Raw genomic sequence first — 17450 nt, forward strand, 5'->3', positions numbered from 1 at the left:
TGTATTTAGTATAATCTCATTTGAGGGTAGGGTGAGTACATGGACATAATATTTCTGAAAGAGTAAGTAAGAACTGTTGACTGGTTGCACAGTATGGGTGATGGCATGTGGGGAAATGCTCACCTGTTTTGTTTTCTTTCTTACAAGGATATTAAAAAAAGAAAAAAGTATATTTTTAAAGACCTTTAGAGCTTAGACATCACAGCTCTGGGTTCTTTCCAGTATTGAATGCTGCTTCTGCATATCTACTTTTGATTTCAGGAGTAGGAGGGTGGAGGGAAGGTGAAAAGATGAAATGAATTTTTGTCATCCAAACAAGAAACAGATTATGGGTTGGACTATTTTTATTTTGTAATCTTTATCACTGGGGGACTTCTTGAGAATGTTCATAAAAATAAGCATTCACAACTCTACATATCCAGAGTTAAAATAAATTAGGCAAATGAATAATCCCTTTCATAAATTACTTTATTTAAAAAAAAGTCATTAAACGGGTGCCTGGGTGGCTCAGTTGGTTAAGCGTCTGACTTGGGCTCAGGTAATGATTGCATAGTTTGTGGGTTCTAGCCTATGTGGGTTCTAGCTTGTGGTTCTCGCTCTCCCTCTCTCTGTCTGCCTCTCTCCTGCTCGCTCTTTCTTTCAAATAAATAAACTTAAAAAAATTAACATAAAAAAGCCATTAAATAAAAATACATTGAGGAGTGAATAGGACAGAAGTTTTCAGTGGGCAAAATCACTAACTTGACCTTATATATTTATAAAGTTTGACCACAAATTTGTATAAAGGACTTGACAACTAAGTGAGAAGTTTTCATTTTTCATAGCAAGATATTGTAGCAAGAGTAAGTGATTCTCTGATATTTCGTGATGCTTATCTAATATGTGTTACTGAGTAAAAGAATACAAGAAATAGTTAATTAGGATCCTTGAATAAACCATGCCCTCACACTTAGCACAACTACATGATGGCTGATTCTCTACCATTTAGGGAATTTATCAAACTTTATCTTTCCACACCAGTGGACTTAATGTTATCAGCTAATTAAAACAAGCTTTAAGTCTTGGAAAATTTTAAGGCAAAACTGTTAATGTTCTTTTTGTGTGTGTGTGTGATTTCTGCAAACTGCTTTTAATTTGTCAAGAATAAAGAGGAAATAGGTGAATAATGGAAGTGTTTTGCTAAATGAAGGAAATTCATGTTATTGTCAGTTGCCATTAAAAAGAGAGAGAAACACCTGTAGTTCAGATGTGACTTGCTAAACTTCCTTCAGGGAAATTTTTTCAAGTTTTTAAATAACAAATTTTTGTACTCTGAAGTTTTCCTTGTTTAATAGCAGTGATTCTTTTTTTTTTTTTTTAAGGTATGGATTGCGGGAGTTTGTGGTGATTGCCCCTGCTGCAAACCATGATGCAGTTCTCAGTGAATCTAAGTGCAATCTTCTTCTGAGTTCTGTGTCTATTGCTTTGGGAAACACTGGCTGGTAGGTGGACATTTTGAAATATGTAGACAATGAGTTAAAAACTATTTTTAATTATAATTTATGACGGAAAAAGTTTACTAAGTATTAGATTTTTAAAAAAAATGATCATTAGGGTTCCTACTTGTTCGTTATCGTGTTGGAATATCTTATGGAAGAACAAACTCAAAACCTTTAGTGAGTGCATTTCTAAAGGGAAATTTACTGAAATATTCAATGAATATTTGAAATGAAAAGTAAATTGTACTATTTTTGTGTTTTACTTCCAAATGTTTAGTTTATTTAAACTTTTTTGTTACAAAATCTAATTTTAAAACTTGAAAACAGAGCATTGCCTCATTTAGCCTCAGCTGAGAATGTCCATGTCAAGTGACTCAAATTTTTTGCTGCTCTGTGCATGTCTACAAATGACTGAAAGTGCCAAGAGTATTGATTTTGAGGTACAAATAAATTTTAGGGAATAGGCTTATTTGCAAAGATGCAAATCTGAATAATGAGTACTGGCTCTATTTTCAAATGATAAAGTAAAAAATATTTCAGCTACTAATGTTGGTTTAATTTATATTTTCATACCTGTGAATCATATTTTATTTTGCCTTTGAAAGGCTAATATGATAGTGATACCAACAGGCCTGACCCCACGGAGGGTCCCTCAGGACCAACCAAGAGGATCCTTGGCTGTGTGCAGGATAGAAATCAAACATGGCTACCAGGAGATGAAAACAGAGATTATCAAAGGCATAGAGAGAGTGAAAGTACAGACAGAATGTCTGGGAGACTCAAGATAGGAGGGAGTTTGTCTTTGCTTGGGGTCTGGGTATTTTTATCGAGGATTGTGATCTGGTATACATGTCCTCTCTGGCATCCAGGAACTGGTTAGAACAAAGAGGAGGGCCCAGGTGTTAGTCCTTGGAGCCAGGGGTCGTTGGCATGGAGATGTCTAGTGGTGGTGGTGTGGAATATGCATATGATAGCTTTGTCTGGTCATTTTCACCTAGTCCTTCCTTAGATGTTATCTGTTCTAACGAAATCGTTAACTCCTTGTCTCTTAACAAGGAGGACAAACTGTTTACATTCTGAAGCACATGTAAAGTGGAGGCGCAGGTCCTAGCAAGAATGGAAACAGGAAAAGGAGCAAAAAGCAGATTTTTATGGAGTCCTTCAATATCCATATCTCAATTGATTGCTTTTATTCAAGAAAATTTTCATTCTGCCTGTTTTTGACTTTCAGCTATTTTAAAACAATTTTCTGACTCAAAAGTGCCACTAGATGATAGTTTCTTTAGCTTATTAGTTTAAGGAGAAAGGGAACTAATAGTTTTTAGTATGAGGAGAAAAGGAACTAATAGTGTCTCTGTTAATGTAAGTATGATGAGTGATTCTTGCTTAGTGTTTTTAAATATTTGAGATTAAAATAATATAATGGGGAAATTTTTAGATTTAGGATTACTCAGTGTTTAATGAACTTAAAGTCTATTCCTATTGAATTTTGTCTTACAGCCAGGTGCCACTCTTTGTGCAAATTCATCACAAATGGCGAAGAATGTATGTGGGCGAATGTCAGGGTCATGGTGTCCGAACTGATTTTGAAATGGTTCATCTTCGGAAAGTGCCAAATCAGTACACTCATTTATCAGGCCTGCTGGATATCTTCAAATCAAAGATTGTGAGTTTGCATTGATATTATCATTCTTATCTGGGATCCAGATAAATGTAGCAGTTTGGTAATTTTATTGAGTATGTAGAAATATTTTTCTATAATACTAACAATGTAATTACTTGGAAGAAAGATATAATGATTACATAAATTATTATGTATGTTTAAAGAAATAGTATCCAATTAGATTTTTAGTGTACTAATGCTAAAGAACAGTTAATCAAAGTAATTTTGTTGTCGTTAATATTTATTTACTGTGTTATCGCTTTCTGCTCCTTCTCCTTTAATAGTAATACAGTTGTTGACCCTTGAACATTGCGGGAGTTGGGGCCTAACACCCCACCTCCCACGTGCACAAAGATCCACTTACAACTTTTGACTCTCCCAAAGTTAATTACTAACAACCTGCTGTTGACTAGAAGCTTCTAACATACACACTTGATTAACACATATTTTATGTATGATATGTATTGTATATCATATTCTTATAATAAAGTAAGCTGGAGAAAAAAATGTTATTAATTATTAAGAAAATTGTAAGGAAGAGAAAATACATTTATATTACTAAACTGTAAAAACCTCATCTTTAAGTGGACCTACACAGTTCAAACCTATGTTCATGGGTCAGCTGTTGCCAACCTCCTCAGATGAGTGTGTTTGGAACTTTGAGCTCCTTGAGGTCTCAACACTTTGGATTCTAAATTGCCTTCTCCCTCCCCCCCCGAATGTTCATTTTATTTGATTTTTAAAATTAATCTGGCTTATGTTTTATGACAGAGAAATAAGGCTAAATGGGATGTACTTAGTACATCCTTGGTGTTGTATAAAAACACTATCACAGAGATATGGAAGACTTGCTTGTGTTACTCTGGGGAAAGAAAATTGGGGCTTAAGTTGAGGAGCTGTTAAAGAGCAAAACCAGATGAGGAAATGGTGGATCGGGTCATCTACTTAGAGAAATATTCCCTTTAAGTGCTTAAGTTACATCCATCTCACTGAAGTGATCATACTTTACTAACAAATTGATATCAGGCATCTCTTGGTATGATACCTTGAATAGGATATATTATCACCTCTGTTGCATTCCTGCCTAAAATGTTTAACATAAGTCACAACATCTGGGAGCAATCTCATGTTTCCAAAATTAGCCATATTTTGCAAAATTACTGGCCTAGACTCTTAAAAAAAGTCAGTATCATGACTGCCAAAACAAAGATTGGGAGCTGTTTAAAAAAAATTTTTTTTTAATATTTATTTTTGACAGCAAGAGAGAGTGCAAGCAGGGGAGGGGGTAGAGAGATGGAGACACAGAATCTGAAGCAGGCTCTATGCTCTGAGCTGTCAGCTTGGAGCCCAACACGGGGCTCGAACCCACGAACTGCAAGATTATGACCGTAGCCAGTCAGATGCTTAACGAACTGGGCCACCCAGGCACCACGTGGCAGCTGTTTAAATGAAGGGAGACTAAAATGACCTAAGAGCTAAATGCAATGCATAATCCTTGACTGGATCCTTGTCCAAAACAAAATAGCCAAAAAGAATATGATTGGGACAGTTTTAATATGGACTATATGTTAGAAAATACATAGTCCATATTAAAATTGCCAGTTTTCTTAATCAGCTCATCACATCATCTGACAACTTCCACAAAACTCACTCGTCTATATATGAAACGTCTCTCAAAATTAATTTTTTTAAAAGTAGGCTCCATGCACAATGTGGGGCTTCAACTCATGAACCTGAGATCATGAGTTGCATTCTCTACCAACTCAACCAGCCAGGGGCCCGTCAAAATTGATTTGATAGGAGTAGAACTTAAAATAGTTGAGAACTGTTTTGGGTAGTTTAGATGTTTTACATAGTTAAAGCTACCCAATATGTGATTCTTCTGTAATAACTCTAAAGCTGTTTTTATAAAAATTACTCTTTAACATCTGCTTGGAATGCTTCAGGGCACTCACCCTACCCTGAAAATTTATTTCATTTTAACATAGATCTGATTTATTAGAAAAGACTTCCTTCAGGTAAGCAGAGCCGGAGGGGCAGTTTTGCCTTTTGGAGTACCTAAAATTTAAATTTGAATTCTGCCATAATCCTCTAAATATTTGAAAACTTACACTATGGTCTTTTTTCATTTAGACATTCTTCCTTCTTTCAGATGTTCTCTTTTTTTTAAATTAATTTTTAATTTTTATTTTTGAGAGAGAGGGAAAGAGAGACAGAGTGTCATTGGGGGAGGGCAGAGAAAGAGGGAGACACAGGATCCGAAGTAAGCTCCAGTCTCTGAGCTGTCAGCATAGAGCCCGATGCAGGGCTCAAACTCACACATCGCAAGATCATGACCTGGGCCAAATTCGGATGCTTAGCCAACTGAGCCACCCAGGCATCCTCTGATGTTCTTTATATTTCATGGTTTTATACTCTTGATGGTTCATTTGGATATTTGTCTCTTTTAGAACTACATTTCTTCATTTAAAAAAAAAATTTTTTTAACGCGTATTTATTTTTGAGAGCATGAGAGAGAGACAGAGAATGAACAGGGGAGGGGCAGAGAGAGAGGGGGACACAGAATCCAAAGCAGGCACCAGGCTCTGGGCTGTCAGCTCAGAGCCTGACGCAGGACTCAAACTTGTGGACCACGAGATCATGACCTGAGCCGAAGTCGGACACTCAACATACTGAGCCACCCAGGCACCCCCATTTCTTCATGTTTTATGGAAATTTTCTTTGCAGGTGCATTTAGAATGAATGTTATATCTAAAATTTTTAACTTTTTCTCCCATCCTTTCTTGTGGTTCTATAATTTTGTGGTTGCTCCCTACATGTAGAAAATTTCAGAATTGGGTCTTAAAATGGTGTTTGGAGCCTCTTGCTCTGAGGTGTTATTAGGGGTATTGCATACCTGGTCCTGGAATCACTGGATTGCTTGCTCAGGTTATGAGAGCGGTCACTGACCACCTCCCCCCCCCCAACCCCCCATAGTAACTCTCCCCAGCCCGTAACTTTCAGCAAAACTACCGTACCAAGCAGGTATGCTCTGCCCCAGTGTCTGCCTTAAGCACAGTCTTGCAGTGCACTCACTCTGGACTGAGTTGAACTTGTGGTTCCACTTAACGCAGTCTGTAATCCTAGGCTGTCACTGCCTACTTCCACACCTGGAACTCAGCAGGCATATGCCTTGAAACTTTGGATTTTCTGCAGCTTTCTAGGACCCACAAAGATATTTATGTCATATTTGATCCTAGCTATTTCTTTCTGGTTATCGCTTTCTATATTTATCTATGTTGCTATGTAACTGGAGCAGAGGTTATGTGTCAAGGCAACTTTGTTATGGTTTCTAGACCATTTGTACCTTATTACGGGTGAACACTCAGTTAATATCTGGACTTGACTAAAAAGTTTATTATTCCTAAACAACCAGAATCTTACCTTGCTTGGCAAGGACACAGCAGCCCAAAACTAAATTATCTTTTTTGGGCAGCCACTTTACATTGTGACTGTAGATTGAGTTTGTATTCCGTTAAAGCTACTAGTGACATTTATAGATGTTGCTGAGCTAAATGTCTCTTATTCTTCCTGATCAGCAGTATCAGGAACACCTGGTACCTGGTTAAATATGCAGAATAGCCTTGAATCTATATTTTCACATGTTCCCTAGGTGATTCCTATGTATATTTCAGTCCTATTCCACATTAATGTAGGTTAACCATTATTAAGGGAAGCAGAGCTTATAGGATGTTTGGATGATATTAATTTTCATGATTAAAAAAATTTTTTTTAATGTTTATTTGTTTTTGAGAGAGACAGTATGAGCCGGGGAATAGAGAGAGATGGGACATAAAGTTCAAAGCAGGTTCGAGGCTCTAAGCTGTCAGCACAGAGCCCGGTGCAAGGCTCAAACCCATGAGCTGTGAGATCATGACGTGAGCCAAAGTCAGATGCTTAACCAACTGAGCCACCCAGGCGCCCCTAATTTTCATGATTTTTAGTGAATGTAAAGATGAATCTAAATTTTCTATTAACTGATTAATACAATCTATTTTGCATGAGTGACCATTTGTCTTAGTCTAAAATTATGGTTAAATATTCCAAGACTGGCTTTAATTTGGGTTTATTTTCATTTAAAAGAAAGAGAAGGCATCATCTCCTCAATCCTGGTCTTATACTTGTAATAGTTTCACCTTAATTTAAAAAAAATGGGTAACATTTTTCTCACATTCATTATTGCTGAACAGAATAAGAAATTATATTTGTATAATTAAAATTGTTACTGTTTTGAAGGAGCATTTATTTTGTTTCCAGGTAGTTATTTATTTATTTAAATTCATATACTTTTGAGAGAGATCTGCACACAAGCAGGAAAGGGGCAGAGAGAGAAGGGGAGAGAGAATCCCAAGCAGGCCCAGCTAGGGTTAGATCTCAGGAACTGTGAGTTCATGACCTGAGCCTGACCTGAGCTGGACTCTACTGACTGAGCCACCCAAGCACCCTAAACAACTCTCTGGCATTGTTTTTAAAACACTTTGTTTAAAGCTACACAATATTGTCTTTGCATTTATTTTCTAGGGATGTCCTTTAACTCCTTTGCCTCCGGTTAGTATTGCTATTCGCCTTACCTATGTACTTCAGGATTGGCAGCAGTATTTTTGGCCTCAGCAACCTCCAGGTGAGATAATTTAGAGCTATATTTAATTTACTGAATATAAATGGAAAGAAAATATATTCAGAAATTAAACTTATTTAACAGTGTGTTTCAAGTGTTTTAAATTGGAAATATTTGTAATTCATTCTAAATGTAGTATTGCTGATTTAGTTACCTTATAATTTTGTTTCTCTTAAAAAAAGCTTTGAAGTTTGCTCTAGAGACAGCATTACTCTATATGTGACGATCTATCTTTGAAAGCTAATATTATTTATAAAGCATCCCCCCTGCTGTGGAACATCATGTGCTGCAAATTAGTATGTAGTGAATGATTAAACTGTCTGTTTTTAGAATATAATAATGGAAGCCACCCTCATAAGCTGAGAGCCTTATGGAAAATAGAGTTTGAAGAAGAGTACTAAATAAGAAAAGCAGGAAAGAGAAAAAAAATGGGTATATACACATATACTTACAAAGAGCTCTAGAATATTTAACTTGCATTTGATGTAATTAAAATCAGTTTACCTCTTATTCATAAATGGTATATACCAATAGACTGATTCATTTAGTAATCATTAATTATTAGCAGGTTGTGTCTGGGTTGCAGGTATAAACAAGACATTACCTAAGTTCTAGAAAAGTTCACCCTGGTGGACATATAGCCTTAATAATTAAGTGAGGATTTGGCTCCTGGGTGTTTCTCTCATATATAAGTATAATTATATTCAAGTATTTCTCATAAGAAATTTAACACAAACTTAAAAATAATTATAAGTATTTTACCAGCCTGAAAACATTTTCTAGTCTACTCCCCCCTGCTGAGAAAAATAAATTAGAATAAAACAGTATTTCTTTATTGTTTATTTTTGTTCCAAGTAGTTGGTTATTTATAGGATGGAAAGTTGGTATCTTGGGATGTTAGAATTAATGTAGTATATCCTCAGACTTTGGTAGTTATATATGCTGCTAGTACCTTATTTATATACTGCACAATAATTTGAAACTCTGGTGTGACAATGAAAGAACTGCATCTAAACTGCAGCAAAGGGAAATAAAAGCTAAGCTGAGAGTAAATTATAAGAAAGACGCAAATGTTTGTTTTGGTAATTTTCGTTCCCAGACAGCAATACCCTCTAGGCAATTTGTAGCCACTTTCTAGGTGAAAGTTTCAATTCCTGCCTGCCTTTTCCTTTTTTCAAAGTCTGCTCTATTATTAGTCAATTTTAAATATTTCCCAAGATAGTCTAGTCTGTTGATGATCTAAGAGGAAGCCCAAGATCCAGAATGTTAGCATTATAATTTTGGTTGCCAAAAAGGACTTTGTTAATGTTTACTTGCCAGTTTAAAAAAAAAATTTTTTTTTAATGTTTATTTATTTGAGAGAGAGAGACAGAGAGTGAGCAGGGGAAGGGCAGAGAGAGGGAGACACAGAATCCGAAGCAAACTCTAGGCTCTGAGCTGTCAAAACTGAGCCTGACGCAGGGCTCAAACTCATGAGCCTTCAAGCCGTGAGATCATGACCTGAGATGAAGTCAGACACTTAACCCACTGAGCCACCCAGGTGCCTCTCTTGCCAGTCTTTTTTTAATGGGGAGGACCAATATATTTATCTTACTCCTCAGTGAATTGAAGGCCATATAAATTTTTAACATTTTCTCATATAAAGGGAAGGAAAGGATTTGAACATGTAATACGGACCAGACATTGTGCTTGGCATTTTATATGTTATTTCATGTAATTATCGTTTATCTATGAGACAGGTATTATCTTTCTTGGAGAACATATGTAACTTAGAGAACATAGGTAACTGGCCCAAGGTCACAAGTGATAAAGTTTGCTTTCAAACATTGGTCAAACTCCACATCCCATGATCCTTTCATTCCATAGTGTTGCTTCTGAGTTTAATTGAATTAAGACTATTGTACAGTTATGGTACAAAATTTTTAGCTTATTTATAAAATATGCTTATTATACATTGTGAAGCTCTTAAAAATTCACATCTTGTAATAAAGCTAGTCATTGTAATCTTTATTATAAGTATTTGTTAGTTGGAAAAATGGAATGAAACTGACTTGAGAAAATTTACTGAATCAAGTAATTGAGCCATATTTAATGATTAATTTAGTTAGGTGACAGGTAATCGTCAAACATGATTTTAGCAAAACTGGGGAATATTCATAACAATATAATTTAATTTGAGGAATTTCCAGTGTAGTACGAATAATGAAAAGCAGCCATCTGAATTATTTCAAAGAGAAATAAATCCTTTTGATGTCTTTTAGAAGTGTTTATTACCTCTTTAAGAGGGGTGGAGCTAAGGGGAGTGATTTACCCTCTAAATTCTCCTCTCATCTCAGATACTGTTCATAACAGAAAGGAAATTCTTTGCTAAACTTCAAGTATTTCCATGTACTATCAACTGAAATAAAAATTTATTAATGATAACTAATTTGCTCTACAGAAATTGACAGCAAAACTGATGAATGTAGGTTGGTAATTAAATTTTTAAATACTTGGATAATCTTTTATATAGATAATATTAATCACATTTTCAGAAAATGCAAAAAAAATTACAGATTAATGTTCTCTCAAGCAATATTTAAGGAATATTTCAAAAGGGTAAAATGTAGAATGCATGGCTTGAATTAAACACTGTATAAATAGGAATTAAAGGTGTTCTTTTTTTTAAATTTTTTTTTTTTTAACATTTATTTATTTTTGAGACAGAGAGAGACAGAGCATGAGCAGGGGAGGGTCAGAGAGAGAGGGAGACACAAAATCCAAAACGGGCTCCAGGCTCTGAGCTGTCAGCCCAGAGCCTGATGCAGGGCTTGAACTCACAGACCGCGAGATCATGACCTGAGCTGAAGTCGGACGCCCAACCGACTGAGCCACCCAGGCGCCCCAAGGTGTTCTTTTATTGTAACATTCTAGGGGGAAGTCTTTAACTAGGCTGCTCTCTACATATATGCTATTGATATAGGCACATTTAAATCTATGATCTCCCAAAGAGCTAACTTAATTAAATACTTACTTCTTCATTTCTTGCTGAATAATAGAATATTATTTCTTTTGTTTAGATATAGATGCCCTTGTAGGAGGAGAAGTTGGAGGCCTGGAGTTTGGCAAGTTACCATTTGGTGCCTGTGAAGATCCTATAAGGTGGGAGTTTCAATATATCATTTGAATTAAGGAATTTACTGTTTATATTAATACTGATTTTACTGTGCTTTGTAATACCATAGCCTTTTGGAATGAGTATAGTACCGGAAACAGATCTACATCTAACAATCTGCCCATCTGCTTTTTTTCTCTGTAACTGAAGAAATAAAAGAGGCTTGGGGCACCTGAGTGGCTCAATTGGTTAAGCGTCCAATTCTTGATTTCAGCTCAGGTCATGATCTCATAGTTTGTGAGTTCGAGCCCTGTGTCAGGCCCTATGCTGACAGTGCAGAGCCTGCTTGGGATTCTCTCTTTCTCTGCCCCTCCCCTGCTTGCTTGCTCTCTCTCAAAATAAATAAATAAACTTAAAAAAATTTCTTAAAAGAGGCTTTAAAATATTACATAAAATGTGTATAATACCATTTATTGATTATTCCTTATAGAAGTGATTCTTGGCCTACTTTTTGGTAAACATTTTATATATTGAAAAGCACAGAGAAAATCATATATAACAAACTTTCACCTATTCGTCACTGAGAATTAACAAGTGTTTACATTTTCCCTGACCACATTTTCCAGATGTACAAGTTGAGACCTAAGAGCTACAAAGTGACCTCTAGGTTACCCAACTGCTTTTCTAGAAGAGCCACTGAAATTTAAGAAAATTTTATATAAGAAAATGTAAGACTTGGAAATTTTAATCACTGAGAGTAAAATATTTGGAGAATATAAACAGTGCTGATTTAGAAACTGTTTTATTTAGTTAAAGTATATGGTTAGTTAAAAAATCTATATACACACATACATACTTTTTTTTTGTATCCAAAATGTGTTTATTGGGATGGTTTTCCCCTCATGATGATTTAGCGTGGTTTTAGTGCTGCTTCAGTCTGAAGGAACATGCTTATCTAAGCCTTGCTTTTCCTCCTGTAGGCTGGCAAAGGACAGTGGAGCGGCCAACACACAAAACTGTTTGTGCGTGGCTACAGATAGTGGTGATTTTATAGCATTGTGGGTGCTTCTTGTCCATGAAGTAGGAATTGGAGCTTTGCACCAGGCGCTTCTTCTTGTGCTTCCTCTTTTCCTCTTGTAGGGAGGGATTGAGGAGATTCTTTGTGAGGGGCATGTTGTTGCGGGGGAGATTGTCACATCCGTACAGGTGCATACATACATTGTTAGTACTCTTGCATAGAGGTAGAAATGATAATACTTTTAATTTAAAATCACTCAAGAGAGAAGATAAAATAAGTATCTTTTGTAATTGATACTTACATGTGTCAAACACTATGCTGAATTAGGAAGATATAGTAGATAAAACAGTTTTTGGTTTCTTGGCATTTGTAGTCTGATTGGAGGAAATAGACAAAATAATCACATAAATGTACAACTACAAGCAGTGAAGGAAAGGGACAAGATGTAAGAATAGTGAAATGAGCTAGTTCGGATTGGGATGCCATCAGGAAAGTGTTCTCAAAGGAAGCATCTCAGGGAGGATTTAGCTGGCACAGAGAGAGAATGACCATTCCTGGTAGAATGAAGAGCTTGTGTAAAGGGCCTTGATGCAGGAGAGTTCAGTCAGTTTACTGGAGGAAACTCCAGTTTCTTAGGAAACTATGCCATCATGGCATAGTGAGCAAGGGAGAAATGGTATATTTGTGGCCCTCCAACAGGTTCATTCATTTAGATTTTGCTAGAGAAAATTATAGGGAGAGAGAATAAAATTGACTTGATCATGAAAATGTGAAGGAATTATTTATTAAATATTTCTTCTATTTTAAATCATTTTATATTTAATGTTTAAATTTAATATTTAAATTTAATATTTAAATATTTTAAATCACGAGGAACCATCAGAGAAACAGGTGATTGAAGAAGAATACAAAAATAATTCGGGGGTAAGGTGGTATATATGGCAGGCCATTTAAATCACACGGTGATTAGCAAATACTGTGGGCACTATGCTTTTGCAAAGAATGGTGGAAGAGGTGGAAGAGGAAATGAGGCTTTTTTTTTAGTGTCCTCTCCCTGTCAGAGAAACTGTTTTATAGTTAGAAGGAAAGGAGAGGACTTAGTCATAAAAGCTTAGGAACTGAATCTGAGGTGAATACCTAAAATTATTTCAGAGCTTAGAGTTTTAAACTTACCATTCATATCCTCTAATATCATACACTGTCTAGTCATTTTTTTAACCTTAGAATTTTATTATGAAAGTACTAAATTTATGCTCAGTAAGGAAAATTTAGAAAACATGTCAAAACAAAAAAGGCAAAAATCATGTGTTTACCAGTCAAGTTTCTTGGTTGTAAACTGTAGTAGTCAACTCTAACTCAAGCAAAAAATCAACTTACTGAAGAAGTATTCGATAACACAGAGGTTTAATTGGGACCCTTATAGGACCCAGCTCAAAATAGTCTCGAGCCAGGGGTGGCTTGTTGGCCAGTTATTAACTGAGATTATATTACATAGTTGTGGAATTCTGGCCCTGTTATCACATTGAATTCTAAAATATAGGGTACAGACTGGAGTTGCCAGTCGGTTGAGCACCACTAAAGATCAGAGAAATAAAAGTAATTGACTCTTTTGGCTTCTTTATTCTCCAAATTTGACTCTCCAAGAAGTGGGTTCAGAATCTAGACAGGAATTAAAATACTCACTAAATTCATAATCCCACTACTTATAGGTAGTCATTGATGACAGCTTGGTCTCTGCAAGACCACTCTCAGGTTCACTGATTTGCTTGGAGGACTCACACCATTTAGTTGTGCTCATGGCTATGGTGTATTACATTGAAAAGATACAATACAAAAAACAGCAGAGGAAAAAGGCACATAAGGTGAGGTCCAGAACAAGCCAGGGACAAGCTTCCTTTCCCAGTGTAGTCACATAGGACACACTTAATTCTCCTAGCAATTGAATTGTGACAATGTGTGTGAAAGGCTGTCTACCAGAGAGGCGGATTGGACACTCTGTGTATGGTGTGTTTATTTGGGGATGGTCATGTAGGCACCTTCTCCATGTACCAGAAGGAAAGCAGGTGTTCAACATAAACCATAGTTTTGCACCAGTACTTTAGGCACAGTGAGCCACTCCTGTCAAGGAATGGTAGGAACCTTCCCAAAATCCAAGTTCCCAATGCCAAGCCAAGGGAGAACTTTGCAGGTTCTCCTTTTCTAGGTATTAGGCCTGCTACGATAACTCTCTTTTTGCATAGTATGTTTGTATATTTTATAAATATATGTCATCCTTTATATTTTTTGTGGCTTGTATTTTTTATAATTTTATGTGAAAACGTTTTGAAACTTAATATTTATATATATGAAGAGGTCAGCAAACTATGACCTGTGGATCAAATCTGACCATTAGCCTGTTTTTGTATAGCCAATGAACTAAGAATAGTTTTTAAATTTTTTAGGGTTTTTATTTATTTATTTATTTTTTTAAATTTTTTTTTTTTTCAACGTTTATTTATTTTTGGGACAGAGAGAGACAGAGCATGAACGGGGGAGGGGCAGAGAGAGAGGGAGACACAGAATCGGAAACAGGCTCCAGGCTCTGAGCCATCAGCCCAGAGCCTGACGCGGGGCTCGAACTCACGGACCGTGAGATCGTGACCTGGCTGAAGTCGGACGCTTAACCGACTGCGCCACCCAGGCGCCCCTAAATTTTTTAGGGTTTTTAAAGAAAAAACAAGAGTATAACAGAGACTGCATGGTTCCAAAAGCCTACAATATTTGCCCTTTGGTCCTTTGTAGAAAAAGTTTGTTAACCTTTGATCTATAAAATGATTTTTTCAAAATTGAGATACAATTCATGTACCATAAAATTCACCACATAAAGTGTACAGTTCTGTGGTTTGTAGTGTTTACAGATTTGTGTAATCATCTCTTTCTAATTCCATAATACTTTTATCACCCCCAAAAAGAGACCCTTCACCTCTTAACTTTCATCCCCTCAATCTCCCAGACCCTCCAGCTCTAGGCAGATACAGTCTACCTTGCCTGTTCTGGACATTGCATATAAATTGTGTTATGCAGATGTGGCCTTCAGTGTCTGACTTCTTTCACTGAGCAATATGTTTTTGAGGTTCATCCATATTATAACATGAGTCAGTATTTCATTGCTTTTTATTGGTTTATAATATGTCATTGTATGGGTGATAACGCATTTTTTATCCATTGATCAGCTGATAGATATTTGGGTTATTTATATTTTTGGCTACTATATATAGCATGTGGTTTTATTTATTTATGTATGTATTTGTTTATAGTTTACATCTAAGTTAGCATATAGTGCAACAATGATTTCAGGGGTAGATTCCTTAATGCCCCTTACCCATTTAGCCCATCCCCCCTCCAACAACCCTTCCAGTAACCATCTGTTCTCCATATTTAAGAGTCTCTTATGTTTTGTCCCCCTCCCTGTTTTTATATTATTTTTGCTTCCCTTTACTTGCGTTTATCTGTTATGTGTCTTCAAGTCCTCATATGAGTGAGGTCATATGATATTTGTCTTTCTCTGACTAATTTCGCTTAGCATAAATACCCTCTAGTTCCATCCACGTAGTTGCAAATGGCAGTATTTCATTCTTTTTGATTGCCAAGAAATACTCCATTGTATGTGTGTGTGTGTATATATATATATATACACACATACACACACACCACATCTTCTTTATCCATTCATCCATCAGTGGACATTTGGGCTCTTTCCATACTTTGTCTATTGTTGATAGGGCTGCTATAAACATTGAGGGGCATGTGCCCCTTGGAAACAGTATACCTGTATCCCTTGGATAAATACCTAGTAGTGCAATTGCTGGGTCATAGGGTAGTTCTATTTTTAATTTTTTGAGGAACCTCCATACTGTTTTCCAGAGTGGCTGCACCAGTTTGTATTCCCACCAACAATGCAAAAGAGATCCTCTGTCTCCACATCCTCGCCAACATCTGTTGTTGCCTGAATTGTTAATGTAAGCCATTCTGACAGGTGTGAGGTGGTATCTCATTGTGGTTTTGATTTGTATTTCCCTGATGATGAGTGATGTTGAGCATTTTTTCATGTGTCAGTTGGCCATCTGGATGTCTACTTTGGAGAAATGTCTATTCGTGTCTTTTGCCCATTTCTTCACTAGATTATTTGTTTTTTGGGTGTTGAGTGTGATGAGTTCTTTATAGCTTTTGGATACTGACCCTTTATCTGATATGTCATTTGCAAATATTTTCTCCCATTCCATCGGTTGCCTTTTAGTTTTGCTGATTGTTTGCTTTGCTGTGCAGAAGCTTTTTATTTTGATGAGGTCCCAATAGTTCAGTTTTGCTTTTGTTTCCCTTGCCTCCGGAGATGTGCTGAGTAAGAAATTGCTGCGGCCAAGATCAAAGAGGTTTTTGCCTGTTTTCTCCTTGAGGATTTTGATGGCTTTCCTGTCTTACATTTAGGTCTTTCACCCATTTTGAATTTATTTTTGTGTATGGTTTAAGAGAGTGGTCCAGGTTCATTCTTCTGCATGTCGCTGTCCAGTTTTCCAACACCACTTGCTGAAGAGACTGTCTTTATTCCATTGGATATTGTTTCCCGCTTTGTCAAAGATTAGTTGGCCATACGTTTGTGGGTCCATTTCTGGTTTCTCTATTCTGTTCCGTTGATCTGAGTGTTTGTTTTTGTGCCAGTACCATACTTGGCACAATCTTGATGATTACAGCTTTGTATTACAGCTTGAAGTCCAGGATTGTGATGCCTCCTGCTTTGGTTTTCTTTTTCAAGATTGTTTGGGGTCTTTTCTGGTTCCATAAAATTTTAGGATTGTTTGTTCTAGCTCTGTGAAGAATGCTGGTATTTTGATAGGTATTGCATTGAATATGTTGGTTGCTTTGGGTAGTATTGACATTTTAACAACATTTGTTCTTCCTATCCAGGAGCGTGGAATATTTTTCCATTTTTTTGTGTCTTTGATTTCTTTCATAAGCTTTCTATAGTTCCTGAAAACTATAGTTTTCTGTATTTTTTTTTAATTTGTTTTGAGAGAGAGAGAGAGTCCCACCTGACTCCACACTGTTAGCGCAGAGCCCATAGTGGTACTTGAACCCACCAACTGTGAGATCACGACCTGAGCCAAGATCAAGAGTTGGATGCTTAACTGACTGAACCACCTAGGCGCCCCTAGCATGTTCTTTTTTTAAAAAGTTATTTTAATGTTTATTTATTTTTGAGAGAGACACAGCATGAGTGGGGGGAAGAGTAGATAGAGGAAGACACAGATCGCAAGCAGGCTTCAGGCTCTGAGCTGTCAGCACAGAGCCTGACGCAGGGCTGGAATTCACAAACTGTGAGATCATGACCAGAGCTGAAGTTGGACACTTAACCAACTGAACCCACCCAGGTGCCCCTAGCATGTGTTTTTAATATCTGTAAGATAGTAACTTCATATGGGTGTGCTAAACTAGTTGTCTCCTGTTTTATGGTAGTGTAAGTAGCACCACTTTTAACCTAATTATATGTGCATTTCTGTTTATTT

General features: G+C 36.5%; 1 protein-coding gene and 1 pseudogene across 6 annotated transcripts in view; one reads left to right on the forward strand and one right to left on the reverse strand.

Moving 5' to 3' along the window:
* The window catches only part of RAB3GAP1 (RAB3 GTPase activating protein catalytic subunit 1), a 117809-nt gene that overhangs the window by 49049 nt on the left and 51310 nt on the right, over positions 1-17450 (forward strand). For all 6 annotated transcript variants that reach the window (XM_025935257.2, XM_025935256.2, XM_086715196.1 and 3 more), the window contains 4 exons: positions 1362-1481; positions 2979-3144; positions 7702-7801; positions 10858-10939. In XM_025935257.2, the coding sequence (XP_025791042.1) occupies positions 1362-1481; positions 2979-3144; positions 7702-7801; positions 10858-10939 (468 nt within the window). The remainder of the gene's footprint in view (positions 1-1361; positions 1482-2978; positions 3145-7701; positions 7802-10857; positions 10940-17450) is intronic.
* Positions 11814-12065, reverse strand: LOC112872116 (small ribosomal subunit protein eS27-like pseudogene; annotated as a pseudogene).

This window comes from Puma concolor, chromosome C1, assembly GCF_028749965.1.
Source record: "Puma concolor isolate L17-30 chromosome C1, mPumCon1.1.hap2, whole genome shotgun sequence".
Lineage (NCBI taxonomy): Eukaryota > Metazoa > Chordata > Mammalia > Carnivora > Felidae > Puma > Puma concolor.